Source organism: Dipodomys spectabilis, unplaced genomic scaffold (assembly GCF_019054845.1).
Source record: "Dipodomys spectabilis isolate Male_0828 unplaced genomic scaffold, ASM1905484v1 ptg000174l, whole genome shotgun sequence".
NCBI classification, from domain to species: domain Eukaryota; kingdom Metazoa; phylum Chordata; class Mammalia; order Rodentia; family Heteromyidae; genus Dipodomys; species Dipodomys spectabilis.
This window is the reverse complement of record NW_024870851.1, coordinates 2129270-2142901: the sequence shown is the minus strand read 5'-3', so window position 1 is coordinate 2142901 and position 13632 is coordinate 2129270. Positions and strand designations below refer to the sequence as shown.

General features: G+C 40.6%; 1 protein-coding gene across 3 annotated transcripts in view; it reads right to left on the bottom strand.

Moving 5' to 3' along the window:
• Wipf1 (WAS/WASL interacting protein family member 1) overlaps window positions 1-13632 on the bottom strand; it is a 114111-nt gene that overhangs the window by 22206 nt on the left and 78273 nt on the right. For 2 of the 3 annotated variants that reach the window (XM_042694056.1, XM_042694054.1), the window contains exon 2: window positions 363-451. In XM_042694056.1, the coding sequence (XP_042549990.1) occupies window positions 363-413 (51 nt within the window). In that variant the 5' untranslated portion in view covers window positions 414-451. Of the gene's footprint in view, window positions 1-362; window positions 452-8640; window positions 8814-13632 lie in introns of those variants that run through there. The other variant, XM_042694055.1, reaches the window with a different exon arrangement.

The following is a 13632-nucleotide window of genomic DNA, read 5'->3' as shown; positions in this document are numbered from 1 at the left end:
TAACCCACATTCCCAGCTTGTACTATGTACTGTACGAGACTTTGGTCAAACAAACCCTGCATGTTGTTTGGATTCTTGAGGTCTCAGGGTTTGGCAAGCCTGCTGGATTGTGCCTTTTCACTTAGCTTGGCCTACTTTATGCATAGAAATGTGAGTAGAGAAACCCAGGCATGATGGCAATGTCCGCACAGTCCCGGCACTGGGAGGTATGGTATGGGCAGGAGTGAGTTAGATGACAGCTTGGACAACAAAGTGAAAACCCTGTCTAAAAAAAAGTTGTTGTTGTTTTTAAGTGAATAAAAGAGGTGAACTGTAGCACTAGTTAACCTTCCTGAAAATACTTAAATGGCAAGAGCACTCACCAGTGCAAATGTTGGTGGCGGTGGGGGCGCTGGTGGGGGAGGGACAGGCATCTTGGATAGTTATGCTTTCAACAGTCTTGCTGATAAATCTGTAAAGACAACACACACACAGCTATTAGATTTCTCATTAACTCTTATTTTTCCTGCCAGCTTCAATTTGGCAAACTTTTTTTTGGGGGGGTCCAGTTGTGGGGCCTGAACTCTGGGCCTGGGCGCTATCCCTCAGCTCTTCAGCTTAAGGCTAGCGCTCTACCACTTGAGCCACAGTGCCACTTGCGGCTTTTTTCTTTTTTTCTTTTTATTTCTTTTTATTGTGAGCATACTGTACAGAGGGGTTACAATTACATGGGCAAGATAATGAGTACATTTCTTATCAAGCATTGCAGCCTCCTCCTTTGTTTACCCTTCACATCCCTTCCCAGCCTCCCCCCCCACCCAACCCCCCCCCAAAGTTGTAAAGTTTGTTTTCGACATGACAACTTGTATTTCTCATTGTTACAACGGGTCCACCTGTATCCTTAAACGACTTGCTTTTCCCCTTCTCCTCCACAAATTATACCGACATCAAATATAGTGAAAGCAGGGTTATACTGTGGGGGAGGGACATACAAAGCAGCAAAGAAATAATCTTATAAATGCGTTAGAAACAAATGCATGAAAGAAAAAAAAACATTTAGCTTTTTTCTTTTTGCTTATGTGGTGCTAAGGAATCGAACCCAGGGCCTCAGGCAAGCAAGGCAAGTGCTCTACCACTGAGCCACCTTCCCAGCCCCCACTTAGGCAAACTTTTAAAAGGGATTGAGTTACTTTTCTTTCCCTCATGGCTCAGACAAGGCTATTCTGAAAGGACCCTACAAACAGAGGGTGAGTGCTGGGACAGGTTTCTGGGCAATGGTGTCTGAAGAGCAGAACTCACACCCAGTGGGGGTGTTGCTTAATTCCACCACACCACAGCAGTCCACCAGCACCTTGCCTGAGTAGGAAAGTTTCATAAAACTACTAGAAATGTATCCTGGCCACATCTAATGGAAAACAAATACACTTCAAGTGGCTCTTCCTTCCCCTCATTCCCATGACAAAATGCCTTTCTGCTCTGCAATTCTACCCACTTCCCAGTCCCCACTGAATCACTATTAGCATTTTGACAAGATCTCTAGATGATTTTATTTTAAACCAAAGGCAGTAAATTTGGAGAAGTGTGTCAGAGAGTTTGAGCCTTAAACCAGCAGAGAGCCTGGGGATATAATTTGTAGGCAACATGTGTCCCAAATTTCAAGCAACAGAGTTTTTCTTTCATTCTTGATCATCTCTCAATTGCTGAAAACAATTTCTTAAAAAATATTAATTTAACTCCCCCACTAAATGTTAATGTGGAACACTTACACCTTGAAATAAGAACTTCCTACTGAAATAATGGATGGTTTAGTTTCTGTAAACAGATATAGAATGGAAAAGTAAGAGTATTGCTATACTTGTTGCAGTTGCAGGCAAAACCAAAGCTCAGAGAACAAGAGGTTTTTATAGACTTCATGATCCCCTCCTGGATACCTTAGATCAAGAAGGGGAGAGAGCCTGAGGTGAGCATTCTCACTCTGAGGGTGACGGGAAATCAATTACCTCTTACCCTATCCCATCTCTTACTACCCTCCTGAACTATTCCCATACCCATCTCACTGCTCAAAGATTCCACCTTTGCTTTGCTCTTTCCTGGCAGAACAGGTCCCAGGCATGGTCTGTACTTTTTCATGCTGGGCATTCAGGGAATTTTTTTCTCTCCAAACAAACCCTAAACTCTAATTCTGTCAACTCATTCATTCCATGGATCAAAAAATATGATTTTTTTATGGCGTCTTATTTGTGCTGGGCTGCCACCAGGCTCACTTTTTTAAACCTGTCTTTGCAAGTATGTGAGTGATTATCAAATTTTTTCTTTTTTATCGGTCTTGGGCTTGAACTTGGCCTGGGCACTGTCCCTCAGCTCTTCAGCTCAAGGAGAGCATTCTACCACTTGAGCCACAGCACCACTTGGTTTTCTGGTGGTTTACTGGAGATAAGAGTCTTATGGACTTTCCTGCCCCAGCTGGCTTTGAACCATAACCCACAAATCTCAGCCTCCTGAGGAGCTAGGATTACAGACATGAGATACTGGTGCCCAGCATTATCAAACTTTATTTAGTAACTAAACAAACAATCAAATTTTAGGTGAAGGGGAGTGAAAAATCTGCCAATAAATGTTTCATGAAGGAGTTCAGAGAACAGAGATTAAAAACGTCATCTATTCTTTCTTCTTTTGTGTGTGTGCACATAAATACACACATAAATGTCAGTATTCTGAAATTCTAAAATGTTCTAGTTTTGTAAATAAAATGCTAGCCCACTGTCTTTCTAGAGGGGACACATTCTCCCTAATGACAGGGCAAAGATGTCCTAGAAATTTACAGCTTCATCCATATGCTAAGAACACAGAATTATCCCTAGATGTAAAATAATTATTCTTTTTTGAATTAAGAATTGGTTAGTTATTTAAATAACTGCCTCTTAATTTTTGCTGGTACTGGGGCTTGCACTCAGCCTACCACTCCCAGTTGGCTTTTTGCTTGTAGCTGGTGCTCTACCATTTAAGCCATGCTTCCAGTTCCACCCTTTAACTTTTTATAGCTAATTAGAATTCATTCTAGAGCTCACCATACAAGGCCTACCCTGCAGAATGACTTGGGGAAGGGAGAAATTTCCAACAGCCCCCAGCAGAAACAGATGACAGGAGAGGAAAGTGTATCATAGAAACAATACAACTGCACAGATCCCAAAGCCTAACTGCTCTCTTGCCTTTTGTCATTTTCTATTCAGGTTATTTTAATTTATATTCAATTTAGACTTCAGCATATGTGATGTTGTTAACTTATTTTCATAATTCCTTTTGGACTCTTCAGTTTAGATTTTGGGTTTTTTTCCCTTAGTTTCCCCCCTTTGCTTTTAATAGGGAACAATACAGAGAACAGACAAAACAACAATGACAGAAATGAAATAAAATGCTAACCTTATATATCCATGAAGGAAGCACTCAATAATCATTAAACTTTAGATGAAAAAAGGTTTAGAGATAACTTTTTTTTTTTTTTGTCTGTCATGGGGCTTGAAGTCTGGGCCTGAGCACTGTCCCTCAGCTCTCAGCTCAAGGCTAGCACTCTACCACCTGAGCCACAGTGCCACTTCTGGTTTTCTGGTGGTTTATTGGAGATAAGAGTTTCATGGCTTTTCCTGCCTGGGCTGGCTTTGAACCGTGATCCTCAGATCTCAGCCTCTTGAGTAGCTAGGATTACAGGCGTGAGCCTGTATATAGCTTTATAACTTATAACTTATAAATATATGTGAGCATGTACAGGCACTTCCTCCCTCAGGCACTATCTCTCTCTTTCATACACAAGTTTTATCAAAAGGTATTAATAAAAGAAATTTGGGGTAAGAATGTGACTTAGTGGTAGAGTGCTTGCCTAGCATGCATGAAGCCCTGGGTTTGATTCTTCAGTACCACATAAACAGAAAAAGCCAGAAGTGGGCAAAAGAAGCTTAGGGACAGTACTCAGGCCCTGAGTTCAAACCTCAGGACTGGCATAAGTAAATAAATAAATAAATGGAAATGTATAATATATGTAACTTGACTGTATTTGGATGAGAAAAGGGCATTACATTTATAGTTATTACAATCATAAAAAAATTGCAAGCTGAGCATTAGTGGCTCACACCTATTGATACCTACTCAGGAGGCTGAGATCTGAAGATGGCGGTTCAAGGCCAGCCTGGGAAGAAAGAACATGAGACCCTTATCTCTAATTAACTACCAGAAAACTGGAAGTGGCTCTGTGGCTAAAGTGGTAGAGTGTTAGCCTTGGGCAGAAAAGTTCAAGGATAGTGTACAGGCCTCCAGTTCAAGCTCATGACCAACAAAAAAATAGAAAAATTAAAAAAATCATTGCAAAGGCATTCATTACAAAGGCTATGAATCCCCTCCAAGGCACAATGGAAAAATAAAATCACTTAGCAAACTCAAATTTCTGATAAACTAGTTCATTTAAGAAAGTACATTTTGGGGATTCTGACTTAAAATTATTCTTGATTTCATTCTTTAGAAACTCCGAAATGCAAATGTAGTTGATACCTTTCAGAATCTGAAAACTATAAGAACGAATTAAGATAAATTTGGCTTTGTTTTTTCAACTTCCTGTAAAAATGCTCAACAGGAAAATTGGTGCTCACAGTAAACCACAGTCATCCTGTTTCTTTGACACAATTTTTTCACAGCTGCAGTTGCCTGAACTTTCTATTTTATGACACTAGTCTCTATGCCACATTGCTGCCTCCTCCATCTCCCAAGTGAATTGGTTGGCTATGTTAGAAACTTGTAATATCTTTGCAGAAAGGTCTATTGCTGTCATTCTCCCTCTTCACAGGCTGATGGTCCCTGAAGCAATCCAAACAACAACAACAACAAAAAACAGAGGCAGCTGGACCCAAGAGGAAGCAGAATATAGAGAAGAGAAGCAAGCTTACATTTGTAAGCAAATCACCAGTTCCATCCAGTTTATGATCATCATTATCATCTATTTGCAGCCAATACAGAGTCCGCACTTGCTGTGCATGGAATCTATTTCTCAGAATGAATTTGTTCTTTTCTTGATTAATCATTTAAAATAACAGCTTTGTTGATGGCTTAGATTGTCTTCTCAATAGTGTAGGTTTGTGTCTGTGTCTGTGTTAAACTTTGAGGGTACTTGACTTCTTCAGACATGCTTCTTTTTAAGTTCTTTTAAGAGGTGATTTATTTTGGTGGGTGGGGGTGAAAGGCCTTTTTCAAAGAAGATGTTTGAGGCATTTATAATGTCATTAAAATTGACCAAGAGCTTGGGCATAATTTTACTCCAAGTATAACTGCCAGGGAAATAAGGTTTCTATGAAGCAAGATTATTTTTTAATCTACTATTACACACATTTAATTTAAAGATTAACAGAAAACCATAGGCATCCAAGACTTTTAGTAGTGATGAAAGGAACTTTAGAAGCAGTGTTTAATAAGGATTAGCCATTTATTAAAAATAAATAAGCAAAGGTAAAGAGCCTAAGCCATTCTAAGTGGTCAGCAAATGTTACCATCTTTCCCCTTACGTGAGCATGAGAAAAGAACTAGGAGCTGACCTTAGCCCAGGTGTGCATACCCATGCCAACCTCTGAATCTCCTGGGTGGTGAAACACATCTTAGTTTACTTATCTTTACATCATTTATTTATTTTTTATGCCAGTACTGTGACTTGAAGTCGGTCTGGTCATTGTCCCTTTGCTTTTTTTTTTTGTCAATTGTGGGGCTTGAACTCAGGGCCTCAGCACGGTCCCTGAGCCTCTTTGTGCCCAAGTCTTGCACTCTACCACATGAGCCACAGCTCTACTTCCAGTTTTTGAGTGGTTAATTGGAGATGAGTCTCCCTGGGACTTTTCTGCCTGGGCTAGCTTGGAACTGGTTGAACCACGATCCTCAGTTCTTAGCCTCCTGAGTAGGTAGAATTACAGGCATGAGCCACTTTACCACCATCCCTTAGCTTTTTGCTCAAGGCTAGTGCTCTACTACTTGAGCCACAACTCTACTTCCAGCTCTTTGCTGATTAATTGAAGATAAAAGGGTCTCAGACTTTCCTGTGAGGGCTAGCTTTGAATCTTGATCCCAAGACGTTAGCTTCCTGCATAGCTAGAATTACAGGCATGAGCCTTCTGGCTAAAGCACACTGATTGTGACATTTCTTTTCTTTTTTAAAAAAATGTTATTGTCAAGCTGATGTACTGAGAGTTTACAGTTACATAAGTAAGGTAGTGATTACATTTCTTATCTAACTTGTTACCCCTTCCCTCATTTTTCTCCCTCTTTCCCCCCCCCCCAATCCCTCTCCCAAGTTGTACAGTTCATTTCTATTGTAACATTTCTTATTCTGATGTATTTTTTGTTTTAATTTTCAGAACTGAAAGTTACAGAATACAGACAGGTATATATGAAAATCCAAGGGAAAATAAAATCCTCTTTCCAACAAGAGGCACACATATAACAATTTGGGAGAGGGGTCAAACTGTAAATCAGAAATATCTCACAATGAAATGGCCAGATAATACCCAAGTGAATGAGTTGTCACAAAATGTGAAGTCGATTTCAAAGTCCCAGTAGCTCATATCCTCTGACGTTTATAGCATAGGTTGGGGGAACTTCTAACCTATAAGTCAGATGTAAAATTTGATTTCTCAACAATCAGAGTGAATTTGCTGCTGGAACCCAGGAATAATTTTCATGCAGTTAATCCAGAACACACATCACCTTCAACATTTAGATATTAAAGTATCTGAAGAAGCCGGGTGCCATGGCTCACGCCTATAATCCTAGCTACTCAGGAGGCTGAGATCTGAGGATCACGGTTCAAAGCCAGCCCTGGCAGGAAAGTCTGTGAAACTCTTATCTCCAATAAACCACTTGAAAACCGGAAGTGGTGCTGTAGAGTGGTAGAGTGATCGCCTTGAGCTGAAGAGCGCAAGGACAGAGCCCAAGCCCAGAGTTCAAGCCCCACGACAGACCAAAAAAATAAAAAAGTATCTGAAGAGTCATGAATAGGTAACCCAAGGACAAGCTTGTCTAAAGAATCTAAGAAAAGCTGACTTTAGTTTTAGGTAAATCACTGAATCTCTTAAGACTTGCAGAAAGAGGAGTTTGACTAGATCACATTCCAGTTCAGATGCAGTAAGATTTTATGAGAACACATAATTCTTTAAGTAAATGATGAGTATGTTTCTACATTAACAAACCCTGTGTCCTTCCTGTTCCCTTCTTATTACCTTGTCACTCTTTCCCCCGCCTTCCATCAATCTTTCTACCAAGCTTCCCTACTTTTCTTAATTAGAATCTTTCTATAACCCGTTCTTCATTGACATCTTTATATTGTACTCAACAGTTATGCCATTAAATTATTGAATAGAACTTGTACTTATTGACTAAGTTGTATATTTCCTTCTTTTTTATATATTTTTTAAGCTTCCATGTTTCTTCCAGGAGAAAAAGGAATAGAAGTCAAGTTGCTTTTTCATATATCCTAGAGAATTTGAATACAGAAACTTTCCTTCATCTACTCTGGTGGATTTCTAAGTTCATGGCTTCAAATTTTAAAGTATATTTTATGCCAAAATAGTAATCATATTAAATGTAAATATAAAAAATGCTATCCAAATTGATTTGCAATAGTAGCTGTGCTGCTCTGCATTGTTTTCAAGTACACAGAATTATTCTAAAAGTCAAGCTGACTACTGCTTAAGACACTGCTTAGAAATGGTTTTATAGAGCTGCCTGTCAGTGCTCACGCCTGTAATCCTAGCTACTCAGGATGCTGAGATCTGAGGATCACGGTTCAAAGCCAGCCTGGACAGGAAAGTCTGTGAGACTCTTATCTCCAATAAACCATCAGAAAACCGGAAGTGGCGCTCTGGCTCAAGTGGTAGAGCGCTCGCCTTGAGCTGAAGAGTAAAGGGACAGCGCCCAGGCCCAGAGTTCAAGCTCCACAAGCTGACAAAAAAAAAAAAAAAGGTTTTGTGGGGTGCTATGTGCCAGTCTCATGCCTATAATTATATATATATAGAGAGAGGGCGAGCTCTGAGGATCATAGTTCAAAGCTAGCCTGCACAGACAAGTCTAAGAAACTGTATCTCCTCTGATTAACCAGAAAAACTGCTAGTGTAGAGCACTAGCTATAAGCAAAGCTGAGAAAGAGTTTAATCCCTGGTGCTGGCATAAAAAAAAAAAAAAAAGAAAGAAAAAAATTTAAAAAAAGAAAGAAAGGGTTTAGTTCAGGAGTTGAACTCCACATGTACACTACAGCAGTAGCCATAGCAGTGGCTTCTTTCCAAGCTGTACTTGCTACCTTATTGTGCCTAAAACTGCAACAATTCAATCTATGGCCAACCTCTTATTCCAAAGGGACACATTTACTTATCTGAGTCTCATTTTAAATGGGAAAGGAACTTCAGTGGCTCCGTATTTGCCCAATGGTCATGAAAAGTTGTACTGAAAATTCCACTTACATCTTGGTCAAAACACAGTTATGAATTATCCACAATCACTACAGTGGGCAGCAGTAATAAATCATATGGTTTACTGAAAAATTAAACAACTTTATCTTAGTGTACTAGAGCCCATTAAAAGCCATTTAGTTCTTCCCTTCCACTGATAAAATAAATTTAGCTTGAATACAGTTTTCCTTACCGTTAAAAGGTACTGTAGGAAGGCATGTTCAGAGACCCAGGCAGACAGAGAGCAAGTGAGACATGAGCTAAGAGACACAACCGTCCTTGTAAAAGCATCATTCTCTAATGCAAGCAAGAGCGGGGTTGTTTCTGGGCGGCCATTTTGGACTAGCTCTGGCCTCCAATTCAGTGTGACACAGTGAACACACCAAGTCAGAGGCTGACGTCCTTCTGTGGTATTCACTTCCTGTCTGATTAATTCGTTGTTTGTTCCTTCCTCTTTTACTACAGAAAAAGAAACTAGATTGGTTTTACTTAAGAAGCAAACAAAGAAAAAAACTGCATAAATTACAGGCTTCTCCTTTCTACAAGATACAACATAGCTTTTTGATAAAGTAACAAGTTATGCTCAGCAACTCTATCCAGTTAACAGCCCAACTTCATCCTAGATACCTGTACAAAAATAAATCATTCACCAAACTTGAGACTCCTTCAAAAGAATTCTAATGGAAAGCAAGACTCTCAATTCTGATGATTCCATTTAGTAATAAGAAGAGTCACTCAGCAAATAAAAGCTCTTAAGTACACTGAGAATTAGTCTAAGTGATCTTTCCTCATTTACAGAGCACTCGAGTGTGCAGGGAGAAAGGTGCTAATGCAGGTGAAGACAGCAGTCCAGGTGTAGGAAGGCAAATGAGTTTGAAATGTGATTTGGAAGCCTAAGCAAGGAGAAATGATATGCAGCCCAAGTCAGCTGCAGATCTACGGCTTTCTAAGCCAAAATGTTTCTGTTCACCATTTGCGGGGTAACAATAACTCTCCCAGAAGATAGTGGAAAAAGCAAATGAGGGTAAGAAAATGAGGAAAAGAAAATGAGGGTAGAAGGAGCAGTTGTATTTCCCATTTCTAAGGGACTTTAAGAGGTGAGGAACAATGGGATATTTGTAGGCAACACTATGTCAGAACCTGAAGTTATGTGTTTAGAATAATCTGGAAATGCTCATATATTTTTTTCTTGACCCATTTGAAAGATATAGGTTTATATATTATTTCCTTACCTAGTTAGGAAGCATTTTCAGTGGGTGAGATTGATAGGGGGCGGGGCCTGTAGGATTTGGTAGGTGGGGCCAAAAATTTGAAATTTGCTATGGTGTTCAGCCTCAATACCAATAGTGTTCCTATTGAGACATATGACATAGATATCTAAATTTGAAAGACCAAACTCTGTCTCTGTGCTATGCGTTGAACTGCATCAACAGCTTCATATTGCCAGTCCATGGGCACCATTTCTCTAAGTGGAGTATCCAAGGATGGTTGTCAGAGAGTCATCTGCTCTGCCTGGAGCTACCAGAAGTTAGGCATTGCATTCCTCTTGCTTAACACAGACCCTGAAGTTCATGTGGCACTTACTCCAGAGATATTTGAGATATACAGGGCCTCAATACAGGCATCAGGCATCTACTTCCTCCTCTGCAAGCCCCTGGGACAACAGAAAACCCGACCAACTTGAAATAAATGCTTGAGTGAATTTTTTGAGGAAGTTTAACTCTAGCTGGGTCCAAACAGAAAACACGGTCAATATGGGAAAGTCTACATGTACTTATTCTAGAGTTCACTTAGTGTATGGCGGGTGAGACCCAGAGAGGAGCTGTGCAGTTTGGGTCTATTCCATCTTCAGAATAACTTGTAAATGCAGTCAAAGTGTCTATAAGTGTCTATAAGAAGCTGCATTTTTTTTTTCGTCGGTCGTGGGGCTTGAACTCTGGACTTGGGCGCTGTCTCTGCGCTCTTCAGCTCAAGGCAAGTACTCTACCACTTGAGCCACAGCACCACTTCCAGTTTTCTAGTGGTTTATTGGATATAAGAGTCTCATGGACTGGGCTGGGAAGGTGGCTCAGTGGTAGAGCGCTTGCCTTCCATGCATGAGGCCCTGGGTTCGATTCCTCAGCACCACATAAGCAGAAAGAAAAAAGCTGGAAGTGGCGCTGTGGCTCAAGTGGTAGAGTGCTAGCCCCAGGCCCAGAGTTCAGGCCCCACGAACGGACCCCCCCCCCAAAAAAAAAAAAAAGAGTCTCACAGACTCTCCTGCCCAGGCTGGCTTTGAACCGTGATCCTCAGATCTCAGCCTCCTAAGTAGCTAGGATTGCAGGTGTGAGCCACCAGCGCCTGACTGAAGCTGCATTTTAAAACTATAGTCTCAGACTGAGGAGGCAGTAATTTGGAAGATCACAGTTGTAGGCAGCCCAGACAAAACATGAGTGAGACCTGATCACAACAAATAAGACTTGTCTGGTGGCTCACCCCTATAATCTCACCTACAGGGAGGATACAGGCAGGAAGAATATAATCTGAGATTTGCCTTGGTAAAAGAATGAGACCCTGTCCCCCACATATCTAAAACAAAAACGGCTGGAGCTATAGCTGAAGTGGTAGAGTGTCTGTCTAGTAAGCATGAGATCCTGAGTTCAAAACAGAGAAACTGTAAGGCTGAAGGGGCTGCAGAGATCAAAACCTGCTTCATCATTGACAGACAGAGAAATGGGATCCAGGGTGTCGTATGTCACACAGCTAACCCTGCAGAGCTGTGTGGGAATCCTGGGCTCCTACTCCAGGGTGCAGCACCATTACTATTTTAAACCTCATTATCTTTTCAGAAAGTCATTTCCATCCAACTCCTTCCTATAAGCATAAGAGGAAGCATGAAGAGGGTAGAAGCAGGTATAATGTGAGGAAAAAAGTCAAGGATGGTGTTTGTATCATTGTTCCTATTAAGATTATCATCAAAGGCCCACCATAAGCAGGGCTGAACAGATAAGAATCTGGACCTGAAGGAGAACTTTATATGCCTGTATCTTCCCTATCCAATACACAGACCAGCCCAAGTTATGTTAAAATAAAACAATAATCAACAGACTCTTGGACCAATCAGGTTAAAGAATCTTCTATATGAATCCACAGAAATAAAAAGCTAGGAGCAGACAGAAAATGGTAAAATAACAGCATAGGTCTTATCAGTCTTGGAAAAGAAATAAAGAACCATAGCCAACATCTCTGTTGTGGCTGCCGGTAAACACCTGGTGAATCAGCACAATGTGAATGAGTGGAATATGGAAACATTTGTTTGTTTGCTGTTGTTTTTAATAATTCTGGTTTGTCAGCATGTTTTCATGACTGCCTGTTAGGCATGTTACTTACTCTGATAATGCAGAGGTTTGTAATACTGTATTCCTTCAATTCCAAAACAGCAAAATGTCCCTCTTCCAGCTTTTAAGGAGAAAAATACTACTACGTGAAAACTATTTATTGTTAGAGGAATCTACTTTCCAAAGTTAAACTAGGGCTGGGTGTAGAGGCCAGTGGTAGAGTACTGAGTTTAAACATGGGAGTTGAAGGCCGTCAAAAGAGCAGGCACTGAGAGATGATCCGTTCACATAACTATCAATATAGTTACAAAGAGAGCTGGTCACTTAAAACTGATCTCAACAACATGGAGAAAATAAAATCCATTTTTGTAGTATCATTCACTGTTAATAAAAGTTCGTTTAATTTTACTTGGGGACAACTGTAGTATATTTCATAATGCTTTGGCAGCTTGTTGACTGATCATTCACCCTCTTGGTTCTTGTGTTTTGTGGTTCTTGTGTTTTGATTTGTGAGGACCCTTTCTCTATCCCTCTCAGACCATGTGGACCCAGGGCCCCCCACTCCCACTGAGATTCATAGCTGGCTAACAAAGCCTTGCATACATTCACTTGGCCTTTGAGATTTTTCTGGCCTGTGAAGCCATCAGAATCAAGGAGACTTGTGAGCGGAGGCAAGACTTTTGCTGGGGTAAAGGCTAGAAGCAGTGTGAGGATAGAGAGGGTGGGCCTGCTATATTTCTTCTTTGACTATACTGGGTCTGAAACTGATACAAGCAGCAGAGAACTGGGCTGGAGAAAAGACAGGTCTTGATGCTGCTAGCTAAGCCCTGAACCTATCTATACTTGTAGCTGGCACTATTTCTAGACTCCTGTTTCATATGAGGAAATCACTTTTTTATTTTGCTTAAGCCAGCACTGTCAGCTTCTGTCACTAGCAATGCAGGGGCTTCCCAGTGATACAGGAGCTGGTACTAGAAGAGTGTGACCCTAAAATGTGCAGCTTCTGCTTTAAGATGGAGGAAAGGCTGGTGGTACCTGTTTTCTCCCTCTAGAAGGTAGTCCTTCTGGTTACACAACAGCAGCTTTGTTCATAATGCTGCCACCTACTGAATCCATGGTCTAAGACCATGAGCCTGCTGATGGCCTACCATCAAAATGTTCCACAGAAAAAAATCAGAATGTTCGAGTACCGTAAATATACACAGGAAAGACAACTAGCTAAAACTCACTAGACATACAGAGGAGAAAATGGAAACATTTAAAAATAAACAACCAGAAGCCCTTTTTAAACTTGTAATCTTCAATCAAATGGGTTGGCAGTCAAAAGGTGGAGAGCCCAATTGTCCCTGTTAGATTAACATTTGATAGCATGGGGTTGTTTTATGTTCTTTTGTCTGAAAAAAGAGGAGCTACTTTCATTGTGACCTTTGGACCTACCATCAGCAAGAAGTGAATTACCAAATGAAGAGTTTGGGTTTGAGGTAGGTAAGCACAATTCATTGAGGTGTACCTTTCTAAACTGTGTGTATGGGAAGATACTTGGGATTGGGAGAGAGGGGCTTAGTACACTGAATATGCACTCTTGCTTTGGAGTATTTGCCCCATGAAATACAGTAACAAATTCAGATTTGGGAAGAGACTTGCTGATATTCAACTCTGACCTTGGCCTTGGTTGGGTTAACTCTATTCTGACTCCAGGAATGGAAAGTGATCTGTGTTGGTTTATTACAGCCTTGGAATTCTCTGTAGCTATCCAGTTCAGAGATGAACCTGCATTAACTTCTGAAGGAAGGAGACACGATGAAACTGTTCTAAGACATCCAGGGCTGGGACTGGTTGGATTTTATCCATAATTATAAACCAGTGGC